Source organism: Gracilinanus agilis, chromosome 4, assembly GCF_016433145.1.
Source record: "Gracilinanus agilis isolate LMUSP501 chromosome 4, AgileGrace, whole genome shotgun sequence".
NCBI lineage: Eukaryota > Metazoa > Chordata > Mammalia > Didelphimorphia > Didelphidae > Gracilinanus > Gracilinanus agilis.
In genome coordinates this window covers 36,495,517-36,512,991 of record NC_058133.1, presented here as the reverse complement: position 1 = coordinate 36,512,991, position 17,475 = coordinate 36,495,517, and the positions used below count along the sequence as shown (strand labels likewise).

Genomic DNA, 17,475 nt, shown 5'->3' with positions numbered 1-17,475 from the left:
TATATATATATATATATATATATATTGCTCTGCATTCAGACTCCCTCAGTTTTTTCTCCGGAGGTGGAGAACATTTCTCGTCCTAAATTCTCCGGCACGGTCTTGGATCACTGTGTATTACTGAGAAGAGCTAAGCCTTTCCCAGGTGATCATTGCCACACTGTATCTGTCACAGAGTACGACGTTCTCCTGGTTCTGCTCTCTTCACTTTGCGTCAGTTCGTGGAAGTGTCTCGAGGTTTTCCGGAAAGCATTCTCTCCGTCATCCCTTCTGGCACGCCAGCATTCCATCACCATCTTACAGCACAACTTGTAGCGGGGGCTCTTAATTACAAGCCCCGCCTAACTTGCTGATCCTTCAAGGCCAGCTTCGTTTGTTTCCCTTTTAGCCCGGCGAAGCTCTCTCCCCCGCGCCACGGCCAGCGTAGCCAGTAGCTGTGCGGAGCGGGCGGGGCCCACGCGAGCCTTTCCGAGGCTACGCCAAAGCTGGGCACCAGAGAGCTCCGTCCACTTGGGCTCCTGGGGAGCCTAGAGCTGGGAGTCCGCGTCTGGGGCTCTGAGGGAGGTTGGGGCGGGGGGGGGATCCCCGCCGCTCAGTCAGCGCTGCTGCTCGGTTGGACTCAGTCAGCCCAGAGTCGGTGCTCCCCGCTGGGCTGGGGGTTCGCGGAGCCGGCGCTCGCCAGGCTGCCAGCGCCTTCCATTCCCGATCTCAGGGTGCAGCGGCCGGGGAAGGGGGCTGAGCGGCCGGCGGCCCCAGAGCCGCCCCTCAGATGGCGATGGCGAGGCTCAGGGATTACTGGCCGCTGCTGACCGCGCGGCTGACTGGCGCTCTCCGGGCTCTGCTCTTTTGGTCCTTGGTGTATGGCTACTGCGGGCTCTGCGCCTCCATTCACCTGCTGAAACTTTTGTGGAGCATCGGGAGAGGACCGGGCCAGACCTTCCAGCGGCTCGTGCGGGAGAATCCCCCTGCCTGTCTGAACGACCCCTCCTTGGGAACCCACTGCTACGTGCGGATTAAGGTAAAGGCCAAGGTTTCCCCTGCCACAGCTCAGCCCGTGAGGGAGGGAGGGAAAGAGGGAGGGAGGCAGGCAGGCGGGCGAGCAGGCAGGAGAGCTCCGCAGGGACCCAATCGCCTTCGTGACCCGGGAGCAGTTTAGTGTCAGCCCAAGCGGAGGGACGCAGAGGCACAGATAGTGGGCTGCCAGCATCGGGCTTTCTCAGTGGGCAGCGAGAAGACGGATCAGGCTCGGAGTAGAGAAAGGGTGCCCGGGGCCAAGGTTCGTAGGTTATGGATGTACTCACGTTTCCCTACGTCCTTTCTACCCTCCTGTGTGTGTGTGTGAGAGAGAGACAGAGACAGAGACAGACAGAGACAGAGACAGAGGGAGAGAGAGAGAGACAGGGAGGGAGGATGGGGGGCACATCCGCACACTTAGATCTCTCAGCGGTCGGTATTGAAAGCTGGGGGAGGGGGCGGGAAGAGAATGGGGTTTCTTTAATAGGGATCCTGTCCTCAATTGCGCCCCCCCCCCCCCGCCACCCCAACACAGTAGTTCGTCCGTTTTCATCCGCAGAGCAGAAAGGTTTTCTTCAGTCACCTTTTTGCCCTTAGAACCCAAATCAACCTTAAGGGACTGAGTACGATACCCAAGTGGGCATGAGCAGGCTGGTCCTGCCAAAAATGCACGGAATGAAAAAGTAAATAGAGTAATTCATGGGAAATTTGAAGCAGTGCAAATTAGAAGAGCCAGGAATTTGTGCAATCCCCGATGCCCTAGAAATGATTAGCAAATGATTCATGGAACTCGGGGAGGGGGGGAAAGAGGGGACCGCGGCAGGACTTGAATTAAACGTAAGCCATTCATTCTTTCCTGGTGCTTCCGGATTGCCTGGCAGATGCAAGCCCCCAGGGCCTCTATTTCAGTGAGATGCCACTCGGGCAGACCCAGGCATACTGCACCAGGCAATCTGGCACTTGGGTTACTTGCTGCCACCTGGCCACGGATCTGCTCCCAAGCTCCTTTTGGAATCGGAAGCCCTGAGGCATCGTGACATTTTTACTGCACAGGCTTCAGGGCAAGGGAGTCCTCCAGTTCCGAGGAGAATTGTCCTGTAGATGGCGGGCGGGGCCAGGGGGCAAGATTTCTCCCAAATCCTGGTAGTCCACAGTATACTTAACTGGCAGGATCATTCAAGCAGTTCCTAAACATTAAGCCCCACACCAGGCGCTTAGGTGGCTGCATCTTCTAACCTTAAGACAAAAGTCGAACTGGTTCTCCTGGCCCAACTTAGACGAGCATTAAGCACAGCCTGGGGTCAGGGGTGGAAATTCCAGAGGTTTCCTTTTTCTTTGGGTACCTGGAAGGCTGCTCTGGTACGACCCAAAATCTGGTTTCGAACTTCCTGCCGTGGGCCTTTGATGCCTCGCCTAGCTTTCATTCCTCCCTGAACACGTATTTGCTTTCCTTTCTACAGCTTACTCCATCTTTCTTCTCTGTTCATCCTGTGAGTTTGGGTTTGTTTTTTGTTTTTTTCCTTCTCTGCCTGTCTCTCCCTTTTCCGATAATTTTTCTTCTCTTTGTCTTACCCTGTCACTTACCTATAAAGTGAAATGTTGAACACTCGGGGCATTCCGGCGTCAGGAAGGATTATTGAAATGGCCAGAGAAGGAGGGAGTGGGCAGCAGGGTGAACTGTATAAACAGCAACAGCCTGGGGGGGGAATGTGCGAAGCCAAGACCTAAAAACCAGGGAGGGGAGGAGAGGTGTGAATTATGTAACTGATGGCATAGATACCGACTAGTTTGCGGAGCACGTCGTGTGTTGAGGAGGTAAACAAGGCAGGGAGATACGTTCAGATTAGAATTCTTTTCTGTGCTTTGCAGCAGCACCCCGACTGATGAAATGTGACACCTTGGGAGGGTGAAAGTCACAATGGTGACCCCGCTTCCCTACCTCCGAGTGTGTGATCTGCCCTGAGGGAAAAACAGGGAAGAAAGTTACTGTGGAAAATGTACCCTCGCCCCCCTAACTCGTGGCCCCCCTAACCCGTGGCCCCCCTAACTCGTGGCCCCCCTAACTCGTGGCTTTGTTTATTTCTTGCTGATATTATGAAATAAACCAAATTAGCATTTGAAAAATCAGATCTGAACACTAAGTATCTTGTTTGGGTTTTACAAAATATCACTGAAACCCGACCTACAGTTTCTTTTTCTCCTGCAGGACTCAGGGCTAAGGTTTCATTACGTGGCTGCTGGAGAAAGGGGCAAACCACTTATGCTGCTGTTACACGGCTTTCCTGAGTTCTGGTAAAACCACTTCCCTTCCTTTCATTAGAGACTTCACTGAGCTTTCATGGTATGACCTCTCATTTTCAAGTCATGACATTTGACAGAGCCCTCTCTGATTTGTTTGTGATTTGCACCGAGTTCTTGACATTAGGCAAACTCTTCCTAAGTGTGCCTGAATGGTGGGGTTTTTTTCAGATGTGCATCGCCTCCTAGGTTTATATTTGAACAAAACAGATCTGTTTCCAATAGCAACTGCAAAGAACTTGGGCCACAGATTTCCATGTACCAAGAAGCTTGCTGTCAGGAGCTGGCATAGCAGATAAAAGAGTGTCGGAGTCAGAAAGTCCTGAGTTCAAGTCCTTCCTCTGATCAGAGTTTACTGTGTGATTCCTGTGTCACTCCGAAAGCAGTACAAATGCCATCGATGTCCTCTGAGTGTCAGAGCTCTTGGATTCTAATTGGTCCCTTCAGTTAATGCTCTGATAGGAAAATTTGTAAAGTAGAAGATAGATTTGTTATATATTATATAAAGACTTGTAGTTATATTAATATGTATTATATTATAATATATTATATATTATATATATAATATAATTTATTAGTAGTTAGTATATTAAGCTATATGATATGTTTCAGGAAATAAGTCCTTTCATTATTTAATTTATCACTGTGATCAGTCATTAGTCCTATTCCCAAATTTGCCCACTGAGTATGAAGTGTCAGCTCTGCTATGTTATGCATCTCCTCATAATCCAAGCCAATTTTTTCATTTCCAAATGTCTATGATAGATTCTCAAAGTATTAGGTGCATAATCTGCACAGCTAAAAAGTGATATATTTTCCTTGTTATTCAGTCTCTCAGGAGACGGGGACCAAAAATAAAAACAAAATTTAAAAAGTTTTTCAGTTCAATATTTGATATTCAATTAAGAATTAAAATATTTAGTTCAGATAAATGGCGGGGGGGGGGGGGACAGAGGGGAGGAAAGCTTGCTGTGTGACCTTAGGAAAGTCACTTCTCAATGCCCTAGATAATTCTAGAAATAAATGACTTGTTTGAATTAGTTAGAAGAGATCCTATACAGTGAGTTCCCTAAATCAAGGAAATCACAGACATAAAAAATATAATAATAATAATAATAATAATTCAGTTAACAATATTTATAAAGTGAATACTAGGTATAAAATACTGTTCTCAGATCTTAAGGGCCACGATGTGGAACAGAAGGCTAAGTAAAAGAAATAGAAGCCTGGAGGATGCTGCTCCTAAGAAAGCAGACTTCCTCTAAAGTCTAGGGAGAGAGATAAGGTATACTTGAATGGACACAGGCATTATTAAACACTTAAAACTTTTAAAATTAAATTAATTTATTATATTTTTTTACCAATTACATGTAATAAATTTCCACACAAATTTTCCAAAATTATATGATCCAAATTGTCTCCTTCCCTCCTTCTCTGCCCATTCCCAGAGCTGGCAAATGATTCAGTCTGGTTAAGCATGGATTAGCACGCAAAACATATTTCCGTAGTGTTCATTTTTGTAAGGGGACCATCTTAAAACAACTAAAACTCCAAGACATAAACCCAAATAAACAAGTGAAAAATCCTAGGCTTTCATCTGCATTCTGACTCCAACAGTTCTTTCTCTGGAGGTGGAGAGCCTTCTTTGTCGTAAGTCCCCCAGAATTGTCCTGAGTCGCTGTATTGCTGAGAGTAGCTAAGTCTATCACATCGACACTAAATGCTTTTTAAAATACGTTTTTATTTGCTTTCTATTTCTTACGTTATCATAGGATCCTTCCCCTTCTCCTCCCCCTTCCCAGAGATCTGTCCCATATAACAAATAGTAGTTGTTTTTTTAAAGATGGGAAAAAAATTCAGCCTAACTGATGGATACATTGAAAAAGTCTGAAAATATGTGGACCTCCCTCCCTCCACCAAGAGTGGGATGGGGGTATCTTCTCATATCTCTTCATTCGAGTTCTTCTTGGTCTTTATAATTTTGTTGCATTTATTGATTTTTAGTCATTCTTTCCATTTACATTGTTGTGGTCACTATATATATATAGTTTTTAAATTTTATATATGTATATAAATATATATTGTTCTTGGCTCCACTTGCTTCATTCTGCCTTAGTTAAAGTGAATCTTTCCATGATTCTCTGTACTTATTATAGCCATCATTTCTTATAGCACAGTAATATTCCATTATATTCATGTACCACACTTTGTTTAGCCATTCCCTAATCAATGGGCATCTACGACAAACACTTTTAACTAATAACTTATCATCAAACTGATGGATTCATCGAAAGTTAATGCCGGAAGGGGCAGCTAGGTGGCTCAGTAGGTAGAGCACCAGTCCTAGAGACAGGAGGTCTTGGATTCAAATCTGACCTGAGACACTTCCTAGTAGTGACCTTGGACAAGTCACTTAACCCCATTCATCGCCTAGCCCTTACTGCTCTTCTGCCTTGGAACCACTACACAGTATTGATTCTAAGATAAAAAAAAAAAAAAAAAGAAAACTTCAAGTTGGAAGGTATATCAAGACATCTTCATCCAACTCCCCCATTTAACAGATGAGAAAACTGAGACCCTGAAGCTGGTTGTCTGCTCCAATGAACATGTTATAGTATACTTAAATAGTTTACCTTTTCCTTTTGGTCATATGTCTTTATGGCTTATAATAGTGGTTAACACAGATTTTAGAAAGAAAATCTATAGCTCCATCACCCCCACCCCACTGCTAATTATTGTACAATTACTGGCAACCTGCTCCAGTTATAGTTGACAAGAAAACTGTCTGGTTTGGACAGTGCATCACAGTACAGAGAAAAGAATGGAAAAAAAAACAAAACAACCAACCAATCATTCACTTTTTTTAACCAGAACGGGAAAGATATTTTTTTCATTCTATCGAAAGGAGAAAGCTTTTTGATCACATCGGCTGGCCGTGATCTTGTGATGTTTCATAAGCTAAATAGGTCAGCCTGGTCAACATCTGGATAGAAAATCCAGAATTCAGTGAAGGGACACAAAGTCAGTGCTAAAGAGCCCTTTATGTATAGAATTTCATTTTAGTTAAAATGTCATAAAGAATGTTTGGCCATATTTTGTATATCTTCTTATGGTAAAGGGATTAATACCTTGGGCTGCCTGGGGAGGTAGAATAGATGGTGCGATTTGAGAGGTTCCCAGCAGGATACTATGCTTTGCCCCCAAATATCTTCCTTGTAGCTCTGAATTCTTGAAATTACTGCATTACATGACTAATATGGAAAAATATTTTACATGATACTTCTTAGCTGTGTGACCTTGGACAAGTCACTTAACCCCCATTGCCTAGCCCTTACTACTCTTCTGCCTTGGAACCACTACACAGTATTGATTCTAAGATAGAAAGTGAGGGGTTTTAAAAAAAAATCTATAGCAGATTACTTACTGTCTCAGGGAGGGAGAAGGGGAAAGAGGGAAAGAGGAAGAGAATTGAGAACTCAAAATCAGAAAAATAATAATAATAGAAATTGTTTTTACATGTAATTGGGGGGGGGGGGAATAAAATGTTATTTAAAAAAGAAGAAAACCGGGGCAGCTGGATAGCTCAATGGATTGAGAGCCAGGCCTAGGGAGGTCCTAGGTTCAAATCTGGCCTCAGACACTTCCTAGCTGTGTGATCCTGGGCAAGTCACTTAACCTCCATTGCCTACCCTTACCACTCTACTGCCTTGGAGCCAATACACAGTATTGACTCCAAGTCAGAAGGCGAGGGTTTTAAAAGAAGAAGAAGAAGAAGAAAACCAAGTCACCAATATTAAAAATGAAAAGGATAAATTCACCACCAATGAAAAGGAAATTAAAGCAATTATTAGTAGCTATTTTGAGCAACTATATGTCAATAAACTTAATAATCTAGGTGAAAAAATTATTCTAGTATAGATTAATTCAGTGCAGTTCAACAGACACTTAATAAGTACCTAATGTGTACAGAATCTAAATCTAAATTTAGAGTTGGGGGAATAAAAAATAATACACAGGTAACTGTAATGGAAAACAGTTATGATGAGTGCCGTAAGAGAGGGCTACACAAAATACGGTGGGAGCTTAGAGATCACATCCATTTGGAGGAGGATCGTGACTTCATGGAGGAAGGGGGCAGCATTTGAGTTGGGCCTTGAAGCATGGTAAGATTTGGCAGGCAGGCACTGGAGGCTTTCTGGGGGCGGGGGGGAGAATAATGTGAATAAGGGCAGGCCAAAAAGGTAGATGGAACATTTGGGGAATGGTGAGTAGTCAAGTTTTGCTGGAGCCAACAGTGCCTGAGGAGAGTAATGGGAAATAAAGCCAGAAAGATAGATTAAGGTCGAATCTGGAAAGCTTTGAGAGATCAAAGCCTCATCCCACAGGTGATGGAGAACTACTAAGGCTTTTGAGCAAAACGAAGGGCTCAGTCTGTCTTCAGGAAAAGGATTTTCTGAGGGACACAATCAGAGCTCAAAATGTGAAACATGCAGACATGTTATAGATAATCCAATTGCCATTCATTCCAGGCCAAAGATATCTTTCTTTCCCATCAGTCACTGGTGTTTTGGCAACCGAAATGTTTAGCAAAAGGAGTAAAAATATACTACGATATAGACGATGCTAATTTGTGGTCTTCTAAGTCAAAATGCAGTTTCAGAGATTCATTTCTATTTTGAGTTTGCCTCCACTATGGTGAGCACCCCCTTGTCCCAGGCGAAAACATTGCTTCTTTCCTTTTAATAATAGGGTACTATGTCAAAGCTGCCAGAAATTTTAGTGGAAAAGCCTTAAAGCAATACTTTAAAAAAATCTTTTCTAAATTTTACATTTTGAGTTTCAAGTTGTCTCCCTCTTAACCCCACATTAGAGAAGGTCAACATTTGGTATAGAATATACAGGAAACCATACAATAAATGCTTCCCTATAACAATTCTTTCTCTGGAAGTGGACAGCATTCTCCTTCATAAGTCCTTCATAGTTGATTGGAATGATCATATTACTCAAAATAGCTTAGTCATTCACAGGAACGCTGAACAATATTGCTGTTACAACATTCTCTTGGTTCTGCTTATTTCAGTCTTCATTATTTCGTGCAAGCCTTTCCCTGTTTTCCTAAAATCAACCTGCTCATCATTTCTTTTTTTCTCATTTGATTTTTATTTTTTCCAGATTATATGTTGAGACAATTTTTAAAAATTTTGATCTTATTGATAATCCCTCCTTCCCCTCCCCGCATCGTAAAAGGCATCATCTGGCAAAAAGTTCTGCATACAGAGACGATAGCTTTCGTGTTCCATTTTTTCAGCACATTCTCTGGAGATACCAGTACAATTTTTTTGTTTTTGTTTTTTTAAACCCTTAACTTCTGTGTATTGGCTTCTAGGTGGAAGAGTGGTAAGGGTGGGCAATGGGGGTCAAGTGACTTGCCCAGGGCCACACAGCTGGGAACAGTACAATTTTAAATAATCATTTTCCATCATTTCATACTCCATGTTGTCTCCCTCCCTCCTACCCCTTTCTCTCCCCCAGAATGGCAGGTGTTATGTTATAGGTTATACATATGTTATCATACAATACATATTTCCACGTTCATCATATTATGAAAGAAGACACTCAGTGCTTCCACTAGAGAAAAATTCATGGAGGAAATAAAGTGAAGAATGGTATGCCCCAAGCTGCGTTTAGACTGCCAGTTCCCTCTATGGCAAAAATAGCCTTTTTCATCATGCGTCCTTTGGAATTGTCGTGGATCCTTGCATAGCTGATAATCATTGTTATTCACGGTTAACCATTGTACCTTGTTGCTGCTACCTGCTCACCATTTCTTATGACACAATAGTTTTCCATCACAATCATGCGCCATAATTTATTGAGCCATTCCCCAAGTGAATTTCCAGTTCTTTGCCACCACAAAGGCAGCTGCTATAAATATTTTAGAACATCTAGGTCTGTATTGGCGAACCTATGGCATGCGTGCCAGAGGGGGCTGCTCCTCTTCCCTTCTCCATCCCACCTGAGGACATTTCTCCCATCACCTGCCCCTCTGCCCAGGAGCCCAATGGAAGCACTTCTTCCCTCCCGTCTGGGGCAAGGGAGTGGCTCATATGCAGCGTAAGGGTTGCATTTTGGCCACTTGGTCTCTAAAACGTTCACCATCACTAATCTAGATCCTTTTCCTTTTTCCCTAATCACTTTAGGAAATAAACCTAATAGTGGTATTGCTGGGCCAAAGGGTATACGCAGATTGATAAGTCTCTGAGAATTCCAAATTGTTCTCCAAAGGTCACAGAACTTTTAGACAATTGGTGAAGTTTAGGGAACATTTCTTAGAATATTATTTTTAAATCTATAGGATTACAAAGGAAATTAATTATATTGAAATATCAAATCAATTGATCAGTTTATCAAAAGAAGTATCGAATGTGTTTTAAACAGAACAAAATCAAGTTAAAGAGCCCAGATTAAGAAGCCTTAGCTCATACTGTCAGCAATACAATGATCCAGGACTTATGACAAAGAATGCTATCCACCTCCAGGGAGAGAACTACTAGAGTCAATACAGATTAAAGCATATGATTTTTCATTTTAGTTTATTTGAGTTTTAATTTTTATATGACAGTAACCAAGATGGAAGTATGTTTTGCCTGATAATACACATATAATCCTGATCAAATTGTTTAACATCTCTGGGAGGGAATGGAGGGAAGGTGACAATTATGATCTTCTAATTTCGGAACATATAGCTTGAAAATTGTTATTATATGTAATTGGAGAAATAAAATATCTTTTAAAAAAGAAGAGAAAAGATGAAATACAATTTTTTAAAAATTGTAGTTTAAAGAGTTTAAGAGTTCATGGTCACAGAGGGTGTTTAAACATGGCTCTTCTTGACTCTCTAACACATTCTTTACTGTACCACACAATGAGCTATGCTGTCAGTGAAAAATATATACTAAATTGCCAGGAAGGAAAGAAGGAAATATGATATTTGCCAAGCATTGTGCTAACTAAACGTGTTACAAACAGTATCTCATTTGAGCTTCACAGCAACCCTGAGAGGTAGGTACTCTTATTATCCCCATTTTATATTTGGAAAAACTGAGGCAAGCAAAAGTTAAATGACTTGTCCAGGATCATACAGCTAGAAAGTATCTCGGACTGGAGTTGATACAGATCATTCTGATTGTAGCCTTGACACTCTATTTACTGCCCTATGTAATTTCTTGAAGCCATGTAAACTAGCCAATATTCATCAACTTCCTTTCTCTTCTCTTTTCTAAAAATTGGGACATCCACCCTTTCCCCAAACCGTAGTTCCTTTCCCATTCTCTTTGAACTTTCTCAGAGCCTCCTGACAGTGGCTCATCCACCCTGCATTTCAGGGCCCTAAGATGTTGTTCATTTGGGATGGGTGACATGAACTCAGAAAGAGTGAACAGGTAAACAAATCTCTTATTCTCTCCCTATTTACCCCAGTTATGAATTCTCTATTTGTCAGTTCCCCCCGTCCCATTTTTCTAGCACAAAAATCATTCTCCTTGGTAGATAAAAGGTAAAAAATGAGCACTGACGAGTCCTGCCTTCTCTCTTTCCATCAGAGGGGGAGTCCTCTCCTTTCTTTAGTTCTCTTTTCTCTAATATTGCTTTTATGAAGAACTTAATAGTACCCAAAATGCTCTTCTTCCTGGCTACTAAGAAAGCAGGTAGTTCAAGTTACATTCCCCATTCTAGAGTCAGAGAAGGAGCTAGAGAGGTGCCTATCTTTGCCCAGTCACCAAGGGTCAGGCCCCTGGGATTCAAACCCATTTCACGGACTCCAAGATCAGCCCTCTTTCCACTAGACAACATAGACTCTCAGGCTGTGTCCTCATCACCATGTAAGGACTGTTCATGGAATAAGCTTATGGCTCGAGAGCTGGAAGGGGTCTCAGAAGCTATATCTAGTAGAAGCCCCTCGTTTTACAAATGGGGAAACTGAGGCCCACGGAGGTTAATTGATTTCTGGGAGCATAGATGGACATGAACTCAGAGGCCATGCAGCATAATCCCCTCATTTTAAAGATAAGGGAACTGAGTCCCAGTGAAGTCAGGTGACATCCAGGGACACGGAGATGGTGTTAGAAGCAGAATTGAAAAAAAATTTTTAATTAATTTTTTTTACCAATTACATGTAATAACAAATTTCCGCATAACTTTTCCAAGTTGTATGATCCAAATTATCTTCTTTCCTCCTTCCCTTCTCCCTCCTGGAGCTGGCAAGCAATTCATTCTGGGTTATGCATGTATTATCATGCAAAACATATTTCCATATTGTAGAAGCAGGATTTTAAACCCAGATCGTTAAGACTAATGGCATTTTTTTTTCCATTGTTCAGCTCTGCTGCCATTGACTTAGGAACTTTTCAAAAACAACCCATTTCCCTGTCCTGTTATCATCTAAAGAAAGCTAGCAAAGACATGATACAAATAAATACACACACAGGGGTAGCTAGGTGGCTCAGTGGATAGAACACCAGGCCTGGAGTTGGGAGGTCCTGGGTTCAAATGTGGCATCAGACACTTTCTAGATATGTGACCCTGAACAAGTCACTTAACCCCGATTACCTGGCCCTCACCCTTCTTCTGTCTCGGAACTGATAGTTGTATTGATTCCAGGGCAGAAGGTGAGGGCTTAAAAAAACAAAACAAAACAAATAAATACACATTAAGTACTTTGGCCAAACACACCTGAAAATGAAGTTGGCTTTTGCTGAAAGATGACATTCTGCCTGTCCTCTCCCCTCCTCCTCCTCCTCCTCCTCCTCCTTCTGAATCACTTTTAAAAATATTTTGAGCTGACAAAGCATTTTCCTTGAATGCTTAGAGTCCTCTTTTTCACCAGCTGTATAAAATGTATTCATCAAAATTCTTGAGTAAGGAGGCATGTGAGCATTTTACAAAAGGTTATTTATGCCACTGAGCACAAAGAGCCTGATCACAACAGCCCAGCCTCTACAAGACATCCAGAAAAGAAAGCAAAAAAGGATGTCCTGCATCTTAAGTGGGGTTTACCAGGGAAAGACGAGAGACCTTCTTATTTAATAGAATAAATCCTGAGAAAGTGGCTATTGTGTTGATAATGTCCCTAGCTGTTAACTAGCCTGGCAGAAGCAAAAGGAAATATAGATGAAAATAATTCAAAAAGTTGGTTAAAATAGCTTAATAGTTGGTCATCAAATCAATGAAAATTGTCCCAAGATTGCCATTTTTTCTTTAATTTCATTTTTATTGTCATGCAAAACCCACTTCCATAATGATCATTGTGGTAAGAGCACCCTCATACATGACCAAAACCCCAAAATAAAACATAAATACATCCAAGTGAAAGACGACTCCAACAGTTCTCTCTCCGGAGGTGGAGAGCCTTCCCCGTCATAAGTCTTTCAGGATTGCCCCAGGTCATTGCATGGCTGAGAGTAGCCAAGTTTCAACAGATAATCATCGTACAATATTGCTTTTACTGTGTACAGTGTTCTCCTGGTTCTGCTCATTTCGCTCTGCATCAGTTCCTGCATATCTTTCCAGCTTTTTCTGAAATCATCCTGCTTATCATTTCTTATAGCATCGTAGTATTCCATCACCAACATGTACCGCAGTTTGTTCAGCCATCCCCCAATTGGTGGACATCCCGTCAGTTTCCAGTTCTTTACCACCCACAAAAAGAGCTGCTGTAAATATTCTTGTACAACCAAGATTGCCATTCTTGAAGTCTATTTCATCATTGCAATGACAGCTGTCAAATTTTCTTGGGAACTAGTTTTCTTGTGTCTAAGTTTAAAATAATAACCAGTAAAAGGATTTCCTTTATCATCACAGGAAGTGGGCACTGGGATAATTTAATCAGTTTAATCAATCATTAAATATTTATTAAGTCCCAACTAAGTGTCAGAGACTGTACTAAGTAGCAGGTATATGTAAAGAGACAAAAGATAATTCTTGTCCTCAAGTTACTCACGGTCTAATGGGGGAGCTTGGAGTAGAAATGTACATCAGATGTCACAGTACACTACTTAGGACTGGAGCTTTATGAAGACAAGCGATTTTTCAATTGGTCTTCTGAATTTACTTGAAGAATTGTCATCCTACTTCTTGGAAATTTATAGTATATTATCTATCAAAACCTGAGGAAATATTTCACAAAACAGGGTTGCCAGAGTTATTACTAACAGTAAAAGTAGAGTTGGTCTTGTTTTGAAAAAGGAAAAAAAGAATTTAAGTTATGTGATACTTTGATATTTTAAAAGATGAAAAATTCAATTTTGCCTAAAACAATGAAATGTGATAAGTAGCCCATTGGTAGAATCACACCAAAATTTAGAATCATTTGTTTATTAAATATGTAAATAATAAAATGTACTATACTTTTATAATAAAGAAATAATAAACATTATTATGCATACATCAGATTTATCACTTGAAATCACAAGTTAAAATGTCAGTTGCTTAATTAAAACCAGAAAATATTGATTAGGCACCAACTGTATGCAAAAAATGCAGATAGTATTATTTTGAGAACCAAATGTGATGATATTTATAATGAATTTTATGAACTTTAAAGCTTTTGGTAAATAATAGTTATCCTTTTCCTTCATCTCAAATGTTTTATGAGTTTATGGTTTTTCACTTATTCTATAGTACTTAATAAACCATATTGACAACATCATCTCCCATGTTTCATTTCTCTTTTTGACACAGGTACTCTTGGCGTCACCAATTACGGGAATTTAAAAGTGAATATCGAGTCGTAGCTTTGGATTTGAGAGGCTATGGAGAAACAGATGCTCCTTCTCATCAAGAGAGTTATAAGTTGGATTGCATTGTTGTGGACATAAAAGACATTTTAGACTCTTTAGGTATGTGAACAACAAGAAGATAGCATTGTTTCTCTTGCTAAGTAAATCACTAGTGTGAATAAGAATTCAAAGGGGACTATTAAATCTATCTAAAAGAATTAAGGGGTTTAAAAATAATCTAGAAGTTCTCATTTATAAACAAGTGTTTTCGTTATTCATTCATTAAAAGATAGTCCCCTAGGAATCTTTATTTAGCAACATCTTATTAGCTGAATTTGGAAAAGGGAAACATCATCTCTCTCCATCTTTTTCTCTCTCTCCCTCCTTCCCTGAGTCTCTGTCTCTGTTTCTCTCTCTCTCTCTTCCTCCCTCCATCTCTCTGTCCCTGTTTTTCTCTCTGTGTCTCTCTCCTTCCCTCCATCTCTCTGTCCCTGTTTTTCTCTCTGTGTCTCTCTCCCTCCCTCCATCTCTCTGTCTCTCTCTCTCTCTGCCTCTGTCTCTCTATGCCTCTCTGTCTCTGTCTCCCTCCCCCTCCTCTTCTATAATATATGTGTGAATCTATACACATGTCTGTATTTGTCTCTCTTTTCAGGTTATAGTAAGTGTGTTCTGATTGGCCATGACTGGGGAGGGATGATTGCCTGGCTCATTGCCATCTGTTATCCAGAGCTGGTGACCAAGCTGGTTGTAATTAATTTTCCTCACCCGAATGTGTTCACAGGTGAGTTTTACAAGTCTCCTCTTGTAAGATGCCATGTTTGTGTAATAAATGATACTTAGTTGATCAAAACTGCAAAAACAGAAATTTACTACAACCTTGTGGTGGTGGACCATGTGGTGACTCTACAAGATTTATTGTGTATTTCCTGGGTGCCAGACCCGTGCTTGGTGCAGGTGCTGGGAAGAAAAAGACAAAAATGAAAGATGAGGCAGCCTTGCCCTCACTGTGCCTACATTCTGTTGGGGAGACATAGTGTACATATGTATATCACAGACTTACAAAAATGCATACACATGTACATGGGGCAGCAAGGTGTTGCCATAGTGCATAGAGCACTGGACCTAGAGTCAGGAAGACCCAAGTTCAAATCCAACCTCAGACACTTCCTAGCTGTCCTACATAGGGCAAGTCACTTAAACTCTCTGCCTCAGTTTCCTCATCTGTAAAATGAAGCTAATAAGAGTATCTGCTTTGTAAGGATCAAACGAGATAATATTTATGAAGCACTACCAGAGTGCTTGGCACATAGTAAGTGCTATTTATTTATTTATTTACTTATTTGTTTGTTTATTTATTTATTTAGATTGAATTGTTTTTTGGATTTGGAATGGATACTAAATATTGGTTCCAAGGCAGACCTGGGGTAAAGGCTAGGCAATTGGGGTAAAGTGACTTGCCCAGGGTCACCCAACTAGGAAATGTCTGAGGTCAGATTTGAATCCAGGGTCTCCCATCTCCAGGCTTTGCTAGGTGATGACCCTCAGCAATTTGCTTAACTCCAATGATCTAGTTGTTACCACGCTTCTGCCTTGGAACCAATATTTACATGGATTCTAAGACGGGTAAAGGTATATAAAAACAAATGTAAATGCCAAAGGAATTCCATTTTCAGATTGATTTCAGATGATTTCAGATTGATACAGGGATTTCAGATGATAGAGGGAGTCTCTGGAGTTTGAGTATTATAGTCCTCCGTTTGTTTTAGAAGTAGCTACATAGCTGTGTAGAGGGTAGATTAGAAGACAAAATCTTTACACGTAACGTCCAATTAGGAGAGAGTCGATGTGAAAGGAGATGAAGGTCTGGATTAGATATGAGTGGAGATAAGTGGACAAATGAGAGAGATGCTGTGGAGAAAGCTACAAGACTTAACAACCAATCAGATGTACGGGATGAGGGGGAGTAAGGAGACAGCGACAACTCTAAACTTGGGCAGCCAGCAGTATAGTGTTGCCTTCAACATCAGTGGGGTAGTTCAAAGGGTCGATTTGGGATGAAACATAATGAATTCTCTTACAGATATGTTGACTTTGAGATGCCATGGGAACATCTCTAACGGGAAAATCCAGGTTAAAAATTCTCCTCCAGAACCTTAGAAAAGCAGATCTTACCATATTTACTTATATAATTTTATGCAAACATGCACAAACCCTTCAAGCAACTCTTTTACTTATTTAAATGGAAGGTGAGGAAGGAAAATGCAGGAGGAAAGTCTTATGCAATGGCATTGGTTTGACAATAGTGAGTCCTGACAACTAGGAAACTAATTTGCCTCCTGGCTGATGGCTATGACTATCAGTAGTGGCAGCCCTGTTCAGAGAGCAAGTCTAAAGCTGTGATAAGAGTGGCTAGAGAAGTGGTCGAGCCAACTTATGTTTACTTTTAGCAAACAGGATTTGATGGCTCTTACCATGCATTCACAAGTTCAAGTCAAGCCAAGTCAACACATATTTATTAGAAGCTTACATGTGCTAGGTACTATGCTAAAGCAAAGACAGTCCCTGCCCTCAAGGAGCTCCCAATCTAAGTTTAGAATTCCTGATACTATGGAAGATAGGGAGTAGTAGGGGATTAGGGAATTATGTGCAGCAAAATCATTTTGAATGTCTCCCCTTCCTCAAAATAAACCAGGAAAGGAAAAAAGGGAAATATGCAAGGATCAGGGGTAGGAGACAGATGGAGAATATACCCGAGTAATTTTATTTATTTTTATATTTTATATATGTATATATATATAAATTTATAATATAATTATAATTTTAGAGTAATTTTAGAAATGAGCCCTGAATATATAGCCTGCTGCATTGTGAACATAAAATTTGAGTTGCGTAGAGGTCCAGCTGTCCTAACTCTGCAAAATTAGAAAGAGGGCCACAGAATCCCAGAACCTCAGAACTGGAAGGTTCCTCAACGCCCATCCACCAGGGATTCCACTAGAACCATGTTATTGAACCTATGGCATGTGTGCCAGAGTGTACCAGAGGGGGTTGTTCTCCCTCTCCCCTAGCATTTCTTCCATCACCTGCCCTTTTGCCCAGCAGCCCAGTGGAAGCACTTCCTCCCTCTCTTGTCTGGGGTAAGACCTGGGAAGGGGGCTCACATGTGGTATAAGGGTTGCCATTTGGGCACTCAGTCTCTAAAAGGTTTGCCATCACTGAACTAAGGTCTATCAACTTAAAAATATATATATCGATGACTGTTGAGTAAAATCAACAAACCTTTTTAAAGAAAATATTGTGTGCTTGACACTGCACTAAGTAAGCACTTGAAACTGTATTTCAATATAATTGGTCTCCCTTTTAAATCCTGTATTTTATTTTATGCATT

General features: G+C 41.2%; 1 protein-coding gene across 1 annotated transcript in view; it reads left to right on the top strand.

Annotated features, from left to right (window-relative positions):
* Nucleotides 1–769: 769 nt before the first annotated feature.
* EPHX4 (epoxide hydrolase 4) overlaps nt 770–17,475 on the top strand; it is a 30,358-nt gene continuing 13,652 nt past the window's right edge. Inside the window, exons 1-4 of the mRNA XM_044673541.1 lie at nt 770–1,018; nt 3,221–3,306; nt 14,050–14,207; nt 14,740–14,868. Coding sequence (XP_044529476.1) covers nt 770–1,018; nt 3,221–3,306; nt 14,050–14,207; nt 14,740–14,868 — 622 coding nt within the window. The remainder of the gene's footprint in view (nt 1,019–3,220; nt 3,307–14,049; nt 14,208–14,739; nt 14,869–17,475) is intronic.